General features: G+C 33.6%; 1 protein-coding gene and 3 long non-coding RNA genes across 7 annotated transcripts; 2 read left to right on the top strand and 2 right to left on the bottom strand.

The window, feature by feature from the left end:
• The first annotated feature begins 430 nt into the window (after window positions 1-430).
• On the top strand, window positions 431-3,164 carry LOC112278750 (uncharacterized). Its single transcript, XM_024512464.3, has 3 exons — window positions 431-1,457; window positions 1,791-2,240; window positions 2,534-3,164. Exons 1-3 carry the CDS (start codon window positions 783-785, stop codon window positions 2,603-2,605), a joined length of 1,197 nt encoding a protein of 398 aa, XP_024368232.1. The 5' UTR covers window positions 431-782; the 3' UTR covers window positions 2,606-3,164.
• LOC112278751 (uncharacterized) lies at window positions 2,740-7,950 on the bottom strand. 2 transcript variants are annotated; one of them, XR_002968787.3, is made up of 3 exons: window positions 6,619-7,950; window positions 3,631-5,902; window positions 2,740-3,476 (listed from the first exon to the last, which is right to left on the bottom strand). It is a non-coding gene; the product is annotated as an uncharacterized LOC112278751 (long non-coding RNA). The 2 variants fall into 2 exon arrangements; XR_016501821.1 differs by having other exon boundaries at window positions 3,631-5,882.
• A 3,641-nt stretch (window positions 7,951-11,591) lies between these two features.
• LOC112274837 (uncharacterized) lies at window positions 11,592-13,063 on the bottom strand. 3 transcript variants are annotated; one of them, XR_016501819.1, is made up of 4 exons: window positions 12,964-13,063; window positions 12,695-12,733; window positions 12,480-12,573; window positions 11,592-12,333 (listed from the first exon to the last, which is right to left on the bottom strand). It is a non-coding gene; the product is annotated as an uncharacterized LOC112274837 (long non-coding RNA). The 3 variants fall into 3 exon arrangements; XR_012216991.2 differs by having other exon boundaries at window positions 12,939-13,041; XR_016501818.1 differs by lacking the exon at window positions 12,964-13,063 and having other exon boundaries at window positions 12,695-12,819.
• On the top strand, window positions 12,126-13,781 carry LOC149989790 (uncharacterized). Its single transcript, XR_016501817.1, has 3 exons — window positions 12,126-12,258; window positions 12,677-12,776; window positions 13,039-13,781. It is a non-coding gene; the product is annotated as an uncharacterized LOC149989790 (long non-coding RNA).
• The last annotated feature ends 6,843 nt before the right edge of the window (window positions 13,782-20,624 follow it).

Genomic DNA, 20,624 nt, shown 5'->3' with positions numbered 1-20,624 from the left:
CCGAGTTGAATGTTTCAAGAGGGCTTCCGTCCCTCTGCTGCTGCCGCGAAGGGCATTGTATTAGAGTGGATCACTAGTGGCCACGTTGCTCTTGTCGGGATGCGCTTGTCTAACAAGTGCGGTGTTTTCGCTTTATCGCGCTGGGTCCAGATATTCTGTTGCCACTTGAGGAAGGGGCCAAACTGGAGGCACTGCTACCACCGATCCCTGCTTTCTCTTTTTTCTGTTTTTACTGCAGCCTGTGCCAGGTCTGGACTGGTCCGGTATTCTTTACCTCCCTCGCTGCGGTTGTGGGTGAGCTCCAGCAGGACGAAAGTGGGTCGAAAATGTTGTAATATAACAGCATCGCATCTACTATCTCACCTCCGATCAAATATCAACATAAGATATATTCAGGGATCCTCAGCTGCATCCCTTCACAAGTTCATCCTTGAGCTCAATCTTCAGGAAGAAGCAGAAGGAGACCGCAAGTCTATATCTGCCTCTGAAAAAAGCATGTTCTGCTTTTTCTATTATTATAATTGCTTGATTTAATGAGTGAGGTATTCAGGCGTTGGCATGGAGATTGGACCTTCAGCTAGTACTTTAATAGTTTTTGTTTGCGTTGATTGTCCAGCCTAATTGTATTTCGAATGAATATGATAACCTGTGATGGTGTCTCAAGTAGGAGAGGGGTGAGTGTGAGCCGTGGTGGCGAGGCGGCTTAAGCGACCGGAAGGCTTTCCTGTCCTGTGTCTGTTTGTTTGTATGATTGTGGGGTGTGGTGGTGCACCGGGATAAAGATGTTAACCTTGGATAACATGGGTTTGAGTAGGGGTGGTTTTCGGTCCGACTTGTACAGTAGAGATAGTTTTGGGTTTGGCTTGGACGCGTCGTCGCTGGAGGTGGTGGAAGGCAATGTGGCGCTGCAACTGAACGACTTCCTTCACAATTCGTATACGATGCAGCAAGGGGGTGTGCAGAATCAATGCGGGAGTTACGACGGTTTGATTGCGAGAAGTGGTTCATACGCCGGGTTGGCGTCGTTGGGGTTTTCGCAGCCTGATATCGACCGGGGCATTTTGTTCGACGACTTGCCTCCAGTAGTGGATCATGAGAACCTTCACGACTACGAGCCTGTCAGTAATGCCCTATTTTCTTCAACTTCGAGTGTGGAGCTCGGGTCGTCACACGTGCCCGGTCTGCCTTCTGCTTCGTTGCAATCTCAGGTTACTACAGAGCAACGGGACGGTGGTGAAGGTTTGACATCGCGAAATGGATTGAAACGCGGGCGGAGTCTCGACAATGAGATTGACATGCAGCCCTGGAAGAAGTTGGATAAGACATCCAGGTCCATTGGTCCGAAGGGAAAACGGATGAATGAGCAAGCCGATCATATTCTACGAGAGCGGCAACGGAGGGACGATATGACCAGCAAGTTTGCGATCCTGGAATCCCTACTACCAATTGGAACAAAAGTGAATACATGCAACCCTTCAGTGTGACGAGTGAACCCTTCTTGTGAGGAGTGATCGTGTTGCGTACCCCGGAGTGAAATGCGAGAGGTCTCATTTAGTCTTCTGTGTCCAGTTACTGTTGTGCAAGTAGCTATTGTTTAGTAGAGTTCATGTGAGTTTTTGTGGCTTCGTAGATCTCCGCAGCGATTCTTACATTTCCTGACATCGAAAAATGATGGGAGAGTGTTTTTCACAGCACACTCGTATTTGTTTTTAGTACAATTGTTTAATTTATCTAACCCTTTTTTTTTTTTTTTTTTTTTTTTCTGGGTTCCCTCCATGGTGTGGTTTCAGCGCGACAGGTCTACCATAGTCGACGAGTCAATTGAGTACGTGAAGAATCTGCATCATCGCATCAAGGAACTCCAGGACCGGAAGATGTTGTTGATACAATCCGCTGCCACTACTTCTAAGGATAACACAGCCCCTTCCTGCCGAAAAGAGCTTATTATGAGTGTGCAGCCTGGAAGCCCTAGTAAACAGAACGAGAAGCAGACAGTAGTACCTAAACCCCCCATCTCCCAAGAGGAGCTGAGCAGAATACATTCTTTTCTAAGAAGCTGTCTGGAGAAAGTGGAGGTTCATGCTGACTTGCCGAACCAGGTGGTCATCGAGATGGTGTGCAAGCCGCAACCCCGCCTTCAAAGCAACATCCTGCAGTGCCTGGAGTGCCTGAGCCTGGATGTTAAGCAATGCAGCTTCACTAAAATTGCACATCGTCTCATATGCGTCATTACAGCGAAGGTCAATGCACTGTCCTGAATTTCCAGCTTGCGAATTATTTGTGGCATATTAATCGTTGTTACCTTGGAGACTGTACTACGAGATTTTTTTCACTTTCCAATGAATTTAGTTCTAGCGGCTCTAGGTATTTCAGTTCACAATTTACTTTTAAACTCAATTGTTAACATCAAATTCGTTGCTGGGCGCCCTAAGGTTGCCACTGCATTCTGGATGTGTTGTATTAACATTTGTGACTCGGATGTTTTGGTATAGCAACTTTGCTGATCATGTATCGTTGTGTGTTTTGTTTTCAGCCACAAGAAGCAACGGCGCCAACGAGTGGCATTGTTGCTGCACTGAAATGTGCGCTTCAGGGATCGGACTAGCTGCTCAATGCTAGTCCATGGTTTGCACTGGTGCTGGAGTCTCGAGAGTTAGCCGGTGGAATTGCCAATTTCCCTGATGACATGCTCACCTATTCGTCACCGGTCCGGCTCCATCCTCAGTTGTACACTGCATCTTTTTGGGAAATACCATGACCTTCAAGGCGTCGAAACTGAATTAGCTAGTATCCAAGCCCAGTGTACAGTAAGTGTTTAGTCTCAAGCAGCCTTGTTTTGCATGAGCGTCACATTCCATGAGTAAATTTCCAGATAGTCTGATTCAGCACTCTTATTATCATAATACTTAAAACATCAGTTGTACATATGAACCTTTTCTACCGATCCAGAATGTTGCCCCCTCTCATTTTCTCCACTGTATCGGGCTTGATTTATAGCAATCATTGGAGGAGTTGAGAGGCAGCGGATTCTTTTTTGAATCTGGTTAGAAACAACGAACACCATCCAAACTCTCCTATGTGATGCATTTGCGCACGTTTGTTGGGAGGAGTAGGAAAATTTATAAGTTTATTATAATGCACGTCCGTTTGGTCACATTTGTAAACTAAGGGCCTGCAACTCTTGTGCAATGTGAATATTATCAATTACATTTTCTATGGATTGAAACATCTTTACCTGCAAATCTCGATTTGTATCATCTGTATTTTAAGTACCACTGCTCATCTTTTGTAACTGTAATAACGTGCAACGAACTCTTAAAAATCAAATGTCCACGTTAACAATAGTATAGTAAACGGTAAGAGAAATAAACAATACATGATTGTATACATCCCCTTCCTTCACTCAGTGTAGCCGAAGTAAATTTTGGATGTCACTTGATACTTATCTATGTGGAGAGAGCGTAACACACCGACACCTGAACAGTCAATGAGATACACAAAACAATCATAAAGACGACGTTCTAATACTTACGATTAAGCAAGTCATCTTCGTGAATGGATCAGTTCTGCGCAAGATTTACTGCCACAGCTAGTAGTGAAAGCGTGGTGGGCACAGCGTTTGATCATTACCAACATCACGAAGCCTCCCTTAGAACTCTGATGTTGTCAGCACCGATAAATCTCTTGGTCACCACCATCTGTAAACTGCACTCGCATGTTGGTTACAACCCGCTTGCTGTGTGAAGGAGCTGCTATGAATCAAGGGTACACCATTCATCAATGCAGTTATTTCAGTGCCGAATGAGAAATTACGGACGTTGACATTTTGCAATAGCATACTTGCAAGTGAGTGTTTATTTTTTGGATTCAGAACCGTCACCCAGTTGACTAGCACAAACTTGCTAGAAGTACACTTTGACACCTTACTGTTAAAATGAAACGTACTCATCCACGTTCTGTTCTAGAACTTTCAGCACTTTGGACGAGAGAATCACTGTTCGATCGTATCTTGAGATAACGACACGTGTACCAAGCTTAGTTTGTTCAGATGTTACCATAGCCCTAATTTTGAACAACTGAGACTTTGATTACCCGCTGCTGATCTGTACTTAAGCTCGAACAGTCAAGACACTAATCACGAATGTAAAATAGGATGTAGTCTTGATTGTATTGTTGGTGTTTTGTTAAACTTCCTTAGTTTTGGTTGCCTTGCCTTTTCACGTATTCCAAAACAAAAACAAAACAAACTAAAAAGAAAGACTATTCAATGTCTCTTTAAGAGTTATGATTCTAATGGCAAAGCTGACAGACTATTTTACCCACTTAAAAGAAAAATTATGATAAAGTGGAGATGTGATATGCAAATAAAGCAAATTGGGGTTGACTGACCTACCTCTGATCCAGATTCCTAAGGACCTAGCATTTCCTCTTCTTGTGACTGAAAAATTGAATCTACCTATAAAAAAACAATCTAATTCACTTGCAAGATGAAGCTCTTGATTTGTCCTCACACGTAGAAAAACCAACATTTGGAACTCACAAACATAAGCCCACCAGCACAATCCATCAGCTTCAAACAGGGTATCTTACTGGAAAATCCTAACATCGTGAATCCATTAGAACCAAGCACAGACAACCAAGTCGTGCAGGAAACCGATGAAGAAAAGTTTAAATACTCAATATTTGACATCAAACCCTAGACCAACTCAAAATTGAAGACCCCCAAGATAATTCAAAGACTACTATGCATTGATCACCAAACCAGATGAACTTAACTACGAAGAAGCAGTTTTGGATCCTAAATGGAGTGCATCAATCCAAAAAAAAAAGAAAAAAGAAAAAAAGACTTGCTATAGAAAAACAAAACTTGGATAACATACAATCTTTCTTCCTGTAGAAAAAGCCATTCAAGCCAAATGGATCTTCAAAATAGAAAGAGACAAAAGCAGACAACCAGTTAAGAAGTATGCAAGATTACTTGGATTACGTTATCAAGAAAAGGAAGGAGAATTCTTTGACACATTTCCAATTGTGGTATGTTGGAGCACAATTAGAGTCATTCATCGGATTAACAGCTCAGAAAAGATAGAGTCTTGGTCAATTCAATGCAATAACAACATTCGTAAAAAAAAATACTAACCGAAGACATCTACATGCACATCCCACCTAGAATTGATGACAAAGACAACAGTGAGACAGCATTCAAAGTTACTGAAAAAACACTCCAATCCAGATACTCTGGCTCCCATCGTACAGTTTCTACTTATACACTCAGTCAGTTTCTAGTACAATCCCGCGACACTGGCCACGTGAGATACGTTCACGGCGACATGCCCCGGCTTACCAGAGGTGACTGGAGCATAATCAAGGCATCGACTGACTATTCTGCACTATTTTATGCTTGTATAACCTGAATGAACTGTCAAGTCCACTGACTCATGGATTTTCGGGGCTACCCATCGAGACCTCCTCTTCGGGAAAGCCAGCGCACTGTGGTATTAAACAACGGAAGCTCGTGCTGCGCGCGGCACCGTGCGTCCCGCGAGATCGGTCGGCCCCGTAAGTCGGCCACTTGGGCACCTGGGGTCTCTACAGCACTGCGCACATGATGAGGGACTGGCTGCGTGCCTCTTCTGATTTCCACATCGCAGCAGCTCCGTCCCTGATTCCCTCCCCACCCCTCCTATATCTTATCATCTAATCATGCAAAGGACAGTCCGATGCGTCGGTCTGGATAACGGTCCCCCGCCCTTCTCGGTGTGAGCAACAGCTGCTACTGTTGCTGCATCACGCGGATGACTGGTTCTCTCACTCTGCGACCACAGGTTCGAAATCATCCTCCTCGGGCGTCCCTCCATTCGTCCTCCTCTCTCTCCATCTATCTATCTACCCATCAATCAGTCTAAACACGGCATCAACCCCAGTTTGCATGCCTAGATTTCTGATGAAAAGTAGTAGAAAGGTAGACAACCCATTTCCGATAACTTAAGCATTGTGTATTATATTTAGCAGGTGCCAAAATTTAAAAAAACCCATGTATGGAAATAGAAATCAGGAGGATTCAGAAGAGGCACTCAGCCAGTCCCTCGTCACAACTTGGCTCAAAAATGGAATTTATATAAATGTTTTCGCTAAAGATTCTCTTCGACCCATTTTGGACATATCGACCTACCTAATTCCAACTAGTGGTGGGTTATAAAACCAATAATCCAACTTTTCCAAAAATCGTGATGTGTGGCATTCTATTAATTTGACCAAACTACCTACGGATGTAAATATGTGGATGAGGCAACATGCCCACACACTTCAATATACTTACACTTATATCCACACACTCCACTTACATGAAAATAGTGCATTATTGCAATTTAATGTATCTCTCTCAAATAAGCAATGAACCAATTACTCATTCCATCAAAACAATTTATGGAATTTGTTTTTGTCCAAGAATTGATATCTAAGATACACACATAAAATATAATGCCCTAAAACTATTTTTGTTGATTATAAGACATGCATATTATTCTGAGAAGGATGGTATGTGAACAAATATTTGCAACAAATGAGAATATCTTTGAGCTTATTCCATGAACAAATAACTCAAAAGATGGTTGCTACCTGTAAGTTGCATTCCTTGATTGTTGATGTTTTGATTTATTGAAGTAAGTCATTGAAGAATGCAATAATAATCTCCCACTTAGTTTGTGAAATGAAATTTGGAGGTTTGTTTGTAAATTGAAGTTCCTACGAATATTAAACATGTTTTTGGAATTTAATGGAAAAGTATTTTTTTGTATACATGTTAGCTAGTTGTAAATTTAGAGTAGTACATTAGAAATCAATCCATCATGTCCAAAATTGTTTTTAGGTAAAACAATGATGGTTTTTGATACATCAAATATTTTAATAAAACTTTGGATTATAGACAAGTTTTAAAATAATATATCTTCAAAAATGAGTATGTATATATAAATACATATGTTTAAAAATAATTTATAGGGTCTTATTATTTCTTTGGTTCTTTAAATTGTTGGAATAAATATATTTTTTGTAATAAATAAAAATACCTACTTGTGTTTATAAAATATTATGTAATTAAAATTTAGCTCAAAAGATCATTCTACTCTATGTCAACATTAAAAATTCAATATCTCTAGTTCAATTAACATCATGAAATACCATGATTTTTTATTTTTTTTTAATTTTTTTTCACATAAAACATAATACAAAGTACCTCAAGTTGATATTATCTTGAGTTAAAGTTCTTTATAATAGCACTTTAGTTATTTTATAAATAATTCTTGCAAAATTTAACAACAATAGATACAAAATATCCTACAAATGATTTGATGAATAATATTTCATACACAACAAAATTTTCTTGATCTATATTAATGTATTCATAGAAAACATAACTTATTGATCTATATTTTATTTATCTTAATTTATTTTTTAAAAAAGATATTATATTAGATTAAGGTAAATCAATTTATTCAATCATTTAAATATCATATTATTTGTAATGAATGAGATATTCATTGCAAAATCATAATGATTAATGTTCTTTTTACTCAGTATTACATTTAAATCAAAACTATTTAAAATAAAAATCTTCTTTGCATCAAATAAGTTTTTCATATTTTAATTGAAATAAAAGCAACCATACATAGTTGTGTTTCAATGACACAAATATATATATTTTTTAGAATATTTGATTTATAACACATAGACATGTTTATATATATATATGTAGCATGTGTGTATCTTAAAGACAACGAATTTTTAAAAATAAACTATTAATGGATGTAGGATTTAAAATGTACACTTTAAAACTATTCTATTTACAATATATATATATATATATAGAGAGAGAGAGAGAGAGAGAGAGAGAAGGAAAAAGATAAGAAGAAAATCCCTTATACACTTCTACACATAGTATCTTATATTTGTTTGATCATTACGATTTTTTTTAGAATATAAATTAGTTTGTGAAAAACTGTGATAAATATGTTTTTTAAAATCAATTAATTTGTGTTGTAGAAATCTTGTAAAATTTTGGATATTTTTTATTTTTTATTTTTGTATTTTCTTAAGAAATAAGTATATATATATATATATATATATATATATATATTCATTTGTGAAATTTTTTTACAATCAAATTGAAAATTCAATAAAATTAAAGTTTTTTTTTTACTGCTGTGTATTAAAGATGTATTTGATGGTTTGGAAACCAAAATGTAGAAAAGATTTATGCTATGATATAGTAAATAAGAACTGTATATGTTTGTTAAGATATGCATTTAGGATCTTTATTAGAGAAAAATGCAATGTCTAAATTTAAGAAATTATTATTTTTAACTATAGGACTTATACCATAATCAAATTGTAATTAAAAAATGTAATTTAATTAATTAATTAATTAATTTTGTGTATCCATTTGAGGGATATAAAAATTTAGTTTTTTTATAAGTTGGGAAGAATAATAACAGAAATAAATATAATAAGTTTTAAAACACTATTAATAGTATAACTAACATTTATGCTAACTTTTTTATGTCTTTAAATTAAAAAATTGATAGTCAAAAACCTTATACTATTATGATTTAATATAAAATCTCGAAGCCATTTAAATACTTATTATATATTATGATGCACCAGTACTAAAATAATATATTTATAATTGATGAAATACAATTGAATCTCTAAGTAACAAGTACACAACATAAATTAGTGTTTTTTTTTAAGGTTTCAGTTAATTGACTCTGTGCTTTATCTTCCAGCATTTTGTGTGCACAATATATATATATATATATATATATATATATATAATATTTTTTTTGAAATGAAGTAATTCAAAAAATATATATATGTTTTTGGTTATTTACATGAAAATTAGTTTAAAATAAATATATATCACAGTTTGAATAAGGAATTTCATGTACTTATTTTACCACCATAAATAGTATATTTCAATACTGACTTTAGCAAGAAGATTAGCCATTAATTTTATTTTAGAATTAATCTTTGTTCCAACATCTTTCTTTTTAATTTTACAATAAATCAAATTTTTATTACATTTTTTTTTTTTTTTTTTTTTTTTTTTTAATACAAACAACTATTTGAGTTAATATATTTGAATAAGCTTTGGCTACATTGATACAGTTGAATTTTTCGTCACAACAATTTCACAAATTCCTTGGTAATTATTCAATGAATGAGACACAACACTTTTCTGATCTGATTATCTAATGATACCTTATTTATTTCAGTTTTATAATTTTACAACTCCTTCAACAAGGGTACTTGTTACATATTTATACCCACTTTACAATGCTAAACTTGTCACTGGGGTATATAATGCTATTAATATTATCAGTACTAAAAATTCAATGAACATATTTTTAAGATTTGAAAACTTGGTATACAAAAGTTTTGTGTTTTTAAATTAAAATTAAATTATATTATATTTGAAAATTACAAAATCAAAATTTATACATAAATCAGCAAGTCTGTGAGCCAATTATACATTGCTACTACTTACTGTATTGAAAAGCAAATAAAACTTATTTGATCCAATTGTACATTTCTACTATATACTGTATTTAAAATTAACTAAACCCCATTTTAAATATTTTATAATAATCATCATTCACTTTCAATAACAAAAAATATGTTAAAACTACTGAAATACAAGCACACAAGAAAGCATTAATCAAAACTTAAAAGACTATTACACTTCACACCAACACATGCACAAAAGCTTCACGCTGGTTTTTATTTATAGTTTTTCGTTTCTTTTTCCAGTTAATGGATGTTGGCCGTCTGTGTTTTCCTTTGTTTTTTAACAAAAATAAATATTTTTTTTCACAAACCTAAAATGCCCGCATCCATAGGTTCTGGAGGAGTTGGGTCAATACGAGCTGACTTTGTCTAGATCGGACACGATCGCCTCGCCGATCGCGTGTCGCAACGTTAGACGAGAATTCGGCAACGCAAGCAGAGCGGGAACTTGAGTGCCGCCGCTTTGGCGATGGATCGATGTCGCCGCATTAGCGATGATCGGTCCCCAGAGCATCGCAATACTTGGACGCATGAACCCAATCACAAGCTTCGCAGAGCACAGAGCTCTCGGATGCGGCGGAGGAGGTGGGGACTCATCTCCCGAGGAGGGGATCCTTCTTCATCGCCACCGGCAATTGTGTGGGCTGGCAGCGTCGAGAAATGCTCGCAGACTCGAACTGCACGGTGGAGTAGCCAGCCTCCTTGCCGGTGAATCGGATGCTCCGCCAGGATGTTATTCGTGGTTTTATGGACCCCTGAGTTGCAGTGCCAAGGTCCATAGCAGTTTGGAATCCTTCGACCTGGTTTTACCTTCTTGGGATGCAGTGTGGATATGCTCATGCTGCACAGAACGAATCGTATCCTTTGCCATGTGAACCACGACGCGCTTAGAATGCGAGCATATGGGTGGAGCGGTTGGCCCCAGCTCCGTTTGAACTGTGCACAGAACAGTTCTCGCTTCGCTGGGATGGACCCAGCATTTATCACTCTCGTAACAAGCTGGCGGTCCCGGATGAAGGCGGAAGAGAAACACTAAAAAAAAAAGAAAAAAAAATCTGCGTCCCATTTTCCTGCACATGGGTTCATTTATAGACGCCTCCTGGGCTGAACTGGTATTGCGAATTTGGGGTTCTGATTTTCAGGATTGGTGTGAAGAGAGCTCTACGGACCTTTTAATGTCTCTGGCCTGAGGGCATCTGTGGGTGAGCATGGGGGGTCGATTCTGGCAGCCTGGGTAAATCTCTGGCAGGGGAAAAGTCTGACACAATTGTTGCAGTCGTCCGTTTTATTCACACTAGGGTCCAAAAATTGCTTTAAAGCGGCGTCAGTCTGGGAAAGGAATTGATGAAGTCTCCTTTCGGTAAGAATGCAATGAATTGCATCATGACATATCACGTGACAGCTCTCAAAACGTTGAGAGCCCAATTTTCTCAGGGATGGGAGGTCAGAACTTCGCTGCAATGGGAGAGTAAGACAAATTCGCCTCCCGACAGCTTTTCCTCCAACTCTATACGGCCAAGCTACTAAAAACCATTTTGCTAATATGTGTTCGTAGAATTCGCATGACGCTCACATTCGTCCGTGTGCTGATCCAAGCAGTGCTACCATAGTCTCTTCATTCTATTTAGGTACGCATGTGATGAGGTACTTGATTGGCCTTGTATTATCTGTTTTCACCTGACCATATACCAGTAGAAATCCACATGTCAGACTGTGATCTGAACACTATCTGGATGGAGAGATTTAATTTAATCGGTGCAGCAATGGTCCTAAAAGGGAGAAAATAATTGAGAAAGAGTTGCGAAGAGAATATAAACACAGCAATGGGCTCTCATTGTGTATAAGATCTCACATAGCCTTCAATTTTTGGGACCAAAACCGTTTTCCAAGCACAACGGGGAAAGCAACAATCAAAGTAAACAATGAAAAGTTTTCAATATTTGCGCTGAGCAAATGTATTTTCCCAGGGATCTTTTCCAACCTAGGTTCCAGATGAACACACTTAGACAAGATGATCCACTAATAGATTTAGAGATGAAAACGTAATCGCATTAATTATATCCAAGTAATCGAGCACTAGAAATCCTCAACTCCATCGTCCTCACCAGGTTTACAGTGTTCATCTACGTGTAACAAGTCAAGCATAAGAGATTAAAAGTATCAACTGGACCGTAAAAGGATGAACTCGCAGCTACTGTTACTTGCAGAAAATGCTTTTGTAACATATATCGAAAGAACTATTCTCATGTGGGCAGTTCGACAGGTCACGGAGAGACTGATTTTCTTTACCAAAAGTTGGATTCTATGGACGACAAATGAAGATCGCTGTAAAGATGAGTTATCTTACGCTTAACTCTTCAAAGACAGATGTACTCAAGGCAGCCAACAGAGCTAGTAATCTTTCTTTTGCCAACTATATTTTGTAACTTTTCGAATCCACATCTTATTTTACTTGAGACTTAGAGTTCTGCTGTGAGCTCATGTGTGAACTGCTCCAGGTGACGGTTGTTGAAAGTGCTCTTTTGACGCTGAGATGCGCCTCTTCAAATACAATTTTGAACAAAGGGACAGTTTTCTTGAATCTAAACTTCTCAGTCTGACAACATCACCCAATGTTTCCAGATTGCGAGCCCGGTAGTTGCATTCCCCAAATTTTTCTTTGCAGCAATTCAAGCAGGAGCTCCGCTGTTTCTGGTAAGAACTTTCGTACAAAAAGAAAGCGTGGTTGTTGGCGACCATTCCACATGCATGGCAACACGTTCTTATAGGCTGCATCAAATCATGTTGAGGGCCATAATCTGAGTGTCCACTAACTTGTGAAAGCAACCAAAATAATTTAAGGTCACCAATGATAGCAAGCGGGAAATTCTATTTACATTCCTTGCATCAGTCTCGTATAATGACAAAAGCCTTACTTTTTGAAATCTTTTGTTATTTCGCATGATTTCTTTTGTTACTTCATTACCTTCAGCTTATGCACACGTACATGTGCTTACAAATGCCACATGTCTGAAAAATAACAACCATGAAACATGTAAGTGCCGCAGGCACAAATTAAAGACCATAACACATGCTAAAGAGAACCTAACCTAATTCAGGCCTGGATGTGCAGAGTTGGAGTTTTACTTACATGGGTATCACTCGTGATGTGTCCATGTTACTCAATCGCCTGCATCACGGCACAACTTGGAACCTTCGAATTAAAACTAGAGGTGAGTGGACAGGGAAGTAAATCTATCAATAATAGTAATTTTCTGCGATAAAACTGATTTTGAAGTAATTATAATTTTGAATCAAAATCATCCCTCTCTCTCTCTCTCTAGATACACATACATAAAAGAAGAAAGGAACCATGAGCAGAAACCGCATAAAACCTGTCAGTTGTTAAAAGATTATTACATTGTGTTCCGGGCCTCGCACCCGGTTTGTGAAGTCTGCTGAGTAAGACTAATTTTTTTAGTACAATAACAACAGAATGAGAACGAGATGGTCACGGCTTGATTTATCACCTGAATGGATCGGAGGTTATACTCCGTGATATCTGCCTTCTCAGATGACTTAGGGTGCCATTCACCCTCTCATCAATCTACATGCGTTACTGCCCAATCCGAGAGATGGGCAGCGTCCATCAACTGAACCAGGAACATTACACTAGCTGTCAGGAACAGAGTACAATCGGTCATTGCCGACTACCAAACCTTAATCTAATGGTCCAGCAGGGGTGGAATAAATATGATTCAAGGACGCAGCCCTCTTGAATTTCGAAGTAGAACACTCTAAGACGAATTAGCTGCTGTATTGATCAAGTATTATACGAAGAAGGACGTTCAAAATTTATGCAACTTAGATGACCTCTTAAAAGTTGCTGCAAAATCATCCATAGGATCAGCTTTCTCTACTATTAAATAATAGCTGAAACACCTAGCCATTTCTTCATTAGAGGCACCATATCTTATACTAATTTCTCAGGTCCTAATACATTAATTATGCTTACAAAGAAAATCCTATGCTTAAGCTCCATCACTACTTTATTTTGGACATGTCAATGTCTTATTTCTTAGATAATAGGTTATTACTTGGATGAATGATTCTATAGGTTTTTTTCATCTAGAAGATGAAAAGATGAAATATACTACATTACTCAATACTTCTTTTCATATCTTATTTTCTTATTGTTTTAAAAATTAACTATCTAATACTTGAGTTCTATTTTAGTAGATTCTTTCACTTATTAGAGTTGATCATGTCAATCTATTTAAAGCTTGCTATAGCTTTTGATGCATTCCAAAGTGTATTTAAGCATTTTACACTTGTAAGTGTTTTGTCAACTCTTCATGTTATTTGGTGCCTTTTTAAATGCTTAAAGTTAATATTTAAGTGTGATGCTTCTTTTCATAGTGGTAATCATTCTTGATGGCTGCATAGACTTTTTGGTTGCTAGTGAAGAAGTTGTGCAACCACATCTTTGTCTTTATCAGTGCTCTATTTCTTAAGCTACTTGTTGATGAGCATAATGAATCCAACAATAAAGAGTCCAATAGATCTAATAGCAAAGAATTTGTTGATGCGAAAGATGAGCTATTAAGAGAAGAAATCAACTCCACTTTAGTTAATCTAATTGAAAGTTACAATGAAGACTTGATGCCCTTATTATCTAATTCCAATGTCATTTAATTAATATGTCCTTGTCTTAATTTGCCATTGAGTCATTCAATGCTGTGGTGCTTGCAAAAGTTAAGCTGCACTTGATACAACTTTATTTTTTTTTATTATTGAATGGGAAGTTTTAGAGATCCTTAAGATCGATCAACATGGTTTTAATTGATCATTAAAGAGGTTGAGTAGAAAACAACCCTCTTTGACTAAAAAATTAAAGACTAAGGCCAATAATTTATATTTTTTATTATCTAAGGTTTTTTTATAATTTTCTTAAAATAGTTTCATATATATGTAAATATGAATCTAGATTAGATATTTATATTTTTGATAATATATATATATATTTTTTATTATTATTATTATTACATAAAAGAAATAGAATCTATGGTTTGATAAGAGTAATGTTTACTTATGTTCTATTTAAAAATTATATAGACTTTAAATTCTAAGTTTCTTTCTAAAGTACTTAAATTTGAGTTGTTCCAGTAGATTGGTCATGATATCAAAAATGTATTCATTAGTAGGTACGTAAATTGGCTCTACTAGCCTTTTAAGAATTTCTTCTTACAAAAAGTGGTATTGTATATCCATATGCTTTGTGCAAGCCTGAAATATTGAATTTTGCATAATTTTGATACTTGATTGATTATTGTAGTATATAAGAATCGGCCCTTCTTACTTTATCCCTATATTGTTAGAAAGATTTTTAATCATATATATATATATATATATATATTTTTTTTTCTCCTTATAGGGAGCTTCAATTGACAATAATGCTTCCATAGTCTATTGCTTATTCATTTATAAGACTAGTGATTTTTCTAAAATAAACATAAAGCTGATTTTTTATTGCTTGGTTTTAGTGTCACTTGCCTAATCAGCATTAATGTATCCTTTTAATTTTTCTTTAGTATTCTTAAAATAAAGTAATTCAAAATCAAAGGCATTTTTGACATACTTGAAAATTTGTTGAACTGCATTCATATATGGTACTTGTAGAAATAAGAAGAATTGGTTGACTACTCCGATAGCTAGTTGGATGTTGGATCTTGTATTGGTCAAGTAGAATAGTTTCTTAGCTCAGAAAAACACCATAAGGAAGATTATGAAAGTTTATATCCAAATATCAACTTTGTTATCATAGACTTGATATCTTAAATTTTTACTCAAGCTGAGTTCAAAGCCATGTTATATTGTTAAAGTCATCCTTGTTGATGAGAAGATCATTAAAATAGATGATAAGGACAATGATATTCTTTCTTCATCATATCTAATATAGATTGTAATCATAACTACTCTTTACCATCTTGATGTCTTATAAGTATTTGTCAATCTTCTCATACTAAAGGCTTGTTTTAGTCTATATACGTCTTTTTTAGTCTACAAACCTTATGTTCTTGCCCTTCTATGATTAATTGTTTTAGCTACTATATATGAATTTATTTGAAAAATTTATCATTTAAAAGATAATTTTTGTATCAAGTTGCTAAATATTTCATCTTCTTTGAACAATTATAATTATTATAGAATAAATGATAGACCATTTTATTATAAATATAAATATATCTTTGAAGTCTATGCCTTTAATTTTCTAGAAACTTCTACTTATTAGTCTACCTTTGTACTTGTTCATTTTTTTTTATCCTTGACTCTTTTTAGTTTATAAATCCATTTTGCTATGATTGCTACTTTATGCGATGGTAAGTCCACTAACTTCCACATTGCATTTTTGTCAATAGATTCTATTTTTAATTTTATTATTATTATTCATAGTAGATTTAATTATACATCTTAAAAATGATAGGTTTTGCTTTTGATAATAATAAAAAGAAGTCATTGTCTTTACTTAGGAATCATTTAATCCTTGAGAATCTTCTTAAAAGATTTTTTTTTTTTTATCTACTAGAAGTTTTGGCCTTAAGAATAGTAGGTCTTATATCAATAAGGTAGATTATTTGTCTTTCAAACTAGACAATGCATCTAAACTCATCAATAAATTATGATGTGTAATGTTATTTCTTGAATTTCTTTTTGATTCTTTGTCTTTGTTTATACACTAAAATTTATTTTTTAAATTTTTCTTGACTTTTTAGATTGAAATATTTATCTAGTACTAGTATTTGTAATGCATTGAAAGCATTGTTGATAATCTATTGTTTATTATTTTTATTTTTCTCAATTAAGATTTAATTCCAACTACTTTTTTGTTAAATCTCATATCTTGTAAAATCAAAACTTTCTTTACATTTGGATTTTATAGTGAATATGTCTTTGTTGGCTCATCAAATCCAACTAATATACATCAATGTAATAAAGGTTGAAACTTATTTTTGTCTTTTTTTTAATATAAAAAAAATTCTTTATATCTAAAAATATAAATATAATTGATTTTGGATTTATCACCATTGAATATATAATAAGATATTATGTTTTTATTTGTTATAATAGATGATTTATTTATTATATAGTTTGTTATACTCATTTCTTTACTTCATAGGTAATTTTATAATTTAACTCCAAAAAATATATTACATCTTTAATTCAGGAGTATTTTATTCTTATGCTTTGAGATGTTGTTTTGTTATAGCTAGTCTATTTGAATAGTTGCATCTTGATTCCATTTGAATTATAAAATATGAAAAATTTATGACCAATATATTTTTTCTACTTAATAGATTTGATAATACCTATATTTTCTAAATTATAATAATCTTCAATTATTTCTTTGAAATATTTAATTTTTTCCAACACTTAAGATTTTTTTTAAAAAAATATATCTATATGAATCTACTATAGTTTTAAGTAAATGTTAAAAAATATCTAGATCTTGAGAGTGATGTTATTGATATTAGACCACACATATCAAAATATATTAGCTTGAAATGCATGGTTTCTCTATTAGTGTTTTTTTAAAAAAGCTTCTCTCTGCTTTATCAATCTTTCATGTAATCTTTATACGTTTTAAGTTCTCTATGAAACTTTAAAAGTCTTTCAACTAATGAATGATTTTTGAGAAATTTTATGCTTATATTCTTCAAGTAGCTCATTTCTTCATACTAGAGATGAAGCTTTTTTTTTCTTTTTTTATAATGAGAATAATTCTTTTTTGATTGAAGTCTAAGTCATATAAGTTATTCTTGTATTAGTATCAAGGACATGAATCTCAAAAAAAAATACTCAATACACTCTTATATTATTGAAAAGAACTAAAAAATCACTCAAAGATGATATAGTATTGAACTAGAATGGCTATTGCGAAAAACAAGAAGACTAAAAAGACTTGAAACAAGACTAAAGACTACAAAGGCATTCACAAGAGTGAAGAAGGCTTCACCCTTACCTCCATATATATTCTTAACTAAGAGCTATGTGGCAATATTCTAAAAGACCATCAAAATGTATTGACTTTGGAAGACACATATCTTAACTTATAAGGCAAGTTATCTATATGTACGCCACATAGTTAGCTTGTTTTGTATGCTACCAATACATGGTTAATTTTTTGACTAAGTATTTAATCTACCAATCAACTCCAAACACATGTAAAGTCAAAGCAGCGTCCATGAAGCTTATAAGAAACTTTTCTTAAAAACATTATAAAATAAATATACTTTTATCTACTTCTATTTAATCATATAGATAAATATTAGAATATATATATATATATATATATATATATATATATATATATATATATATACATATGCATGATATAGTTTTATGAGGAGAGATCTTCATATATTGAAAAAATCTAAGATGTAGCAAATTATGTTTGTCACATACTCTAATCTTTATTTTCTTTGAAGATGGTTGATAGGTCCTCTCAGCTATTGATAATGTTTCATAATTGAATAGAAAGATCAATTATTACTTGATTTTTTTTGAGACCTTGTAACTTCCTTTAAATAAAACATTCACAATACTATCAAGAATTGTTCCTACCTCTAATAAAATCACCAAACATTAGAAGTCTCTTTTAAGGTTGTGATATCAAATATGTTGTATTTTTTCATTTATTTAAGGTAAGATATGTTGTTCTTGAGGAACTTCATTTGGATTACATCACCTTGAAGATTGTAACAATTGCAATGTCTCATGTGATACGTCAGCAAATAAAAGCTCTTGAATTAAATCTGCTGGTTGTTGATTCTCTATCACCTTAATATCATAAATATACAAAAGTTACAAACAAGGATAGAAGGTAGAATGCTATCTTCTTTGAATCTTATTTCTTTTATAGTAAAGATTTTTTATTCTTTATCTTAGTTTTAATAGATGTCATTGATGAAAAGCCTCAATTCTCTTTGTTGCATTTGCAAGATTCTTTGTTGGCTCCCATATGGATTTATTAACATCATATCTACTCTAATAGACAAGATATTCTAACCTATTTTATTGTTGCCTTAAATCTATGATTTCTTCTACCTCAAACTCTTGATTATTATCCACTTCCATAAGAAGAGGTGGTATTTGTCTTCTTCTTGAAATATTCACTATCTTATATGGCTCAAAAAGAAACACATGAAATATAGGATAGATCTTCATAGATTCTAATAGATATAATTGATAAGCAAAAAAATTGACTTGTTTATAAATAAAAAAAGATTCAAGCCTATAATAGTTCAATTTATCACAAGAACAAGTAGTCTTGATATTATGATGAAGTAATCATACCTTGTCACTTACATAAATTGTGATTATTCTTTGTGATAGGCATTTGCATTAATTTTTTGTTATTTTTAAGCTCACTTTAACTGTGCCTTTATTCTTGCATGTAGCTTTGACAAACGATTTGCCAAATCTTTCATTATAAAATTATCAATTTTTAAAAAGTTAAAAGTATTAAGTCATATATGATAACCATAATTGATAAAAAAAGATATTTTTTGAATAAAAAATATATTAAATTATTATATACGAACTTTGCCAATGGTAAAAGAGTTGTCTAATCATCTTGATGATAATTGATGGTAAATTTTAAATACTATTCTAAAATTTGATTCACCCATTTTATTTGTCCATCAATTTGAGGATGAAAAATTGAAGAGAGCTTTGTATCTACCTTTAAAATCTTAAAAAGAATTCTCTAAAATCTTCATATAAATTGAGTCTCCCTATTTGATATAATTTCTTTAGACAATCTATGATACTAATAGATTTTAATAAAAAAAAAGCATAGCCATTTCTTCACCTATAATAGATTTTATACATGGTATAAAATATACAATCTTAGTAAGATAATCTACTACTACAAATATAGAATCATACAAACCTAAGATTAGAAGATCACTGATAAAATCCATAGAAATAGAAGACCATAGTTGTTTTAGAATAGGTAATAGCTGAAGAAGTCCATAAGGTTGATGGTGAGGAGTTTTAGATCTTAAAAAAATATCATATGATTGTACAAAGTCTTTAACTGCCTTCCATATTTGAGGCCATTAAAAATCTCTTATTGTATATTAGCTCCAACATCTTATTGTATTCAAAATTTTTGACTGCTAAAAAGTCATGAAAAGCTTGAAAAATATGTAATCATGCTTTGCCTTCTAGAATGTATAATTATCTTTCAAGATAGAGTAGGTTATTTTTGAATTCAAATTTGGAAGTATTATAAAATTTAGAAGAATTATTCTTGATATCATCGATAAAAAGATCAAAGGACATACTTGATTGAATTTTCTTGACAAAGACTGAATTAACAATCAATATTGATTTTATTGCTTGAAGGTAAAAATGCTCCAACTTCTAAAGAATTGTTCTTTGTTAATCAAAAGATACATCTCTTTCTTTTGATTTTAGATAAGAACATTTAAAAAGGGCATCCAATAAACCTTGTTGTTTTTTGGATCAATAAGTGACCTTGAAATAAAATCTTGATAAAAATATGCTCCAATAAGCTTGGTAACAATTCAAAATACATGCTAGGATGAAGTACTTAAGGTTCTTATGATTTGTATACATGGTGATTAGACTTGAGGTGCCTTTTAGATAATGATGTCATTCTTGAAATGAATCCATGATTATAAAGAACTCTTTGTCGTAGATTTTATAATTAATTGTAGCTATTGAAATTTTTTTTTGAATAAAAAGCTGTTAGATGGAGTTTGTCATTTGTTCTCATTTATAGTAGTATTACACCCAAAGCAAAGTCTCATGTATTTGTCTTCATGAAAAATTTCTTAGAAAAGTTAATATAATATAAGATTAATATAGAAGTAAATACTTGTTTTAAAACATCAAACAATATTTTTGCTTCTTTTCTCCACTCAAGTTTGTCTTTACAAGTCGAATGTATAAGTATAGCTACAACTTTAAATTTTTTTTTCATGAAGCTCTGATAGTATTAGGAACCATATACAAGACAAGGATTCAAGACTCACATATGGAGTTAATTCAAC

This window comes from Physcomitrium patens, chromosome 2 (assembly GCF_059467195.1).
Source record: "Physcomitrium patens ecotype Gransden chromosome 2, ASM5946719v1, whole genome shotgun sequence".
In the NCBI taxonomy this organism is placed as follows: Eukaryota; Viridiplantae; Streptophyta; class Bryopsida; order Funariales; family Funariaceae; genus Physcomitrium; species Physcomitrium patens.
Note: the sequence above shows the minus strand (reverse complement) of the source record. Positions and strands in the feature narration are given on the sequence as shown.

Coding starts and splice junctions, on each gene's coding strand:
- LOC112278750 (XM_024512464.3), top strand. CDS start 783: ATGTTAACCTTGGATAACATGGGTTTGAGTAGGGGTGGTTTTCGGTCC. Junction 1,458..1,790: donor TACTACCAATTGGAACAAAA/GTGAATACATGC, acceptor GTGTGGTTTCAG/CGCGACAGGTCTACCATAGT. Junction 2,241..2,533: donor TATGCGTCATTACAGCGAAG/GTCAATGCACTG, acceptor TTTTGTTTTCAG/CCACAAGAAGCAACGGCGCC.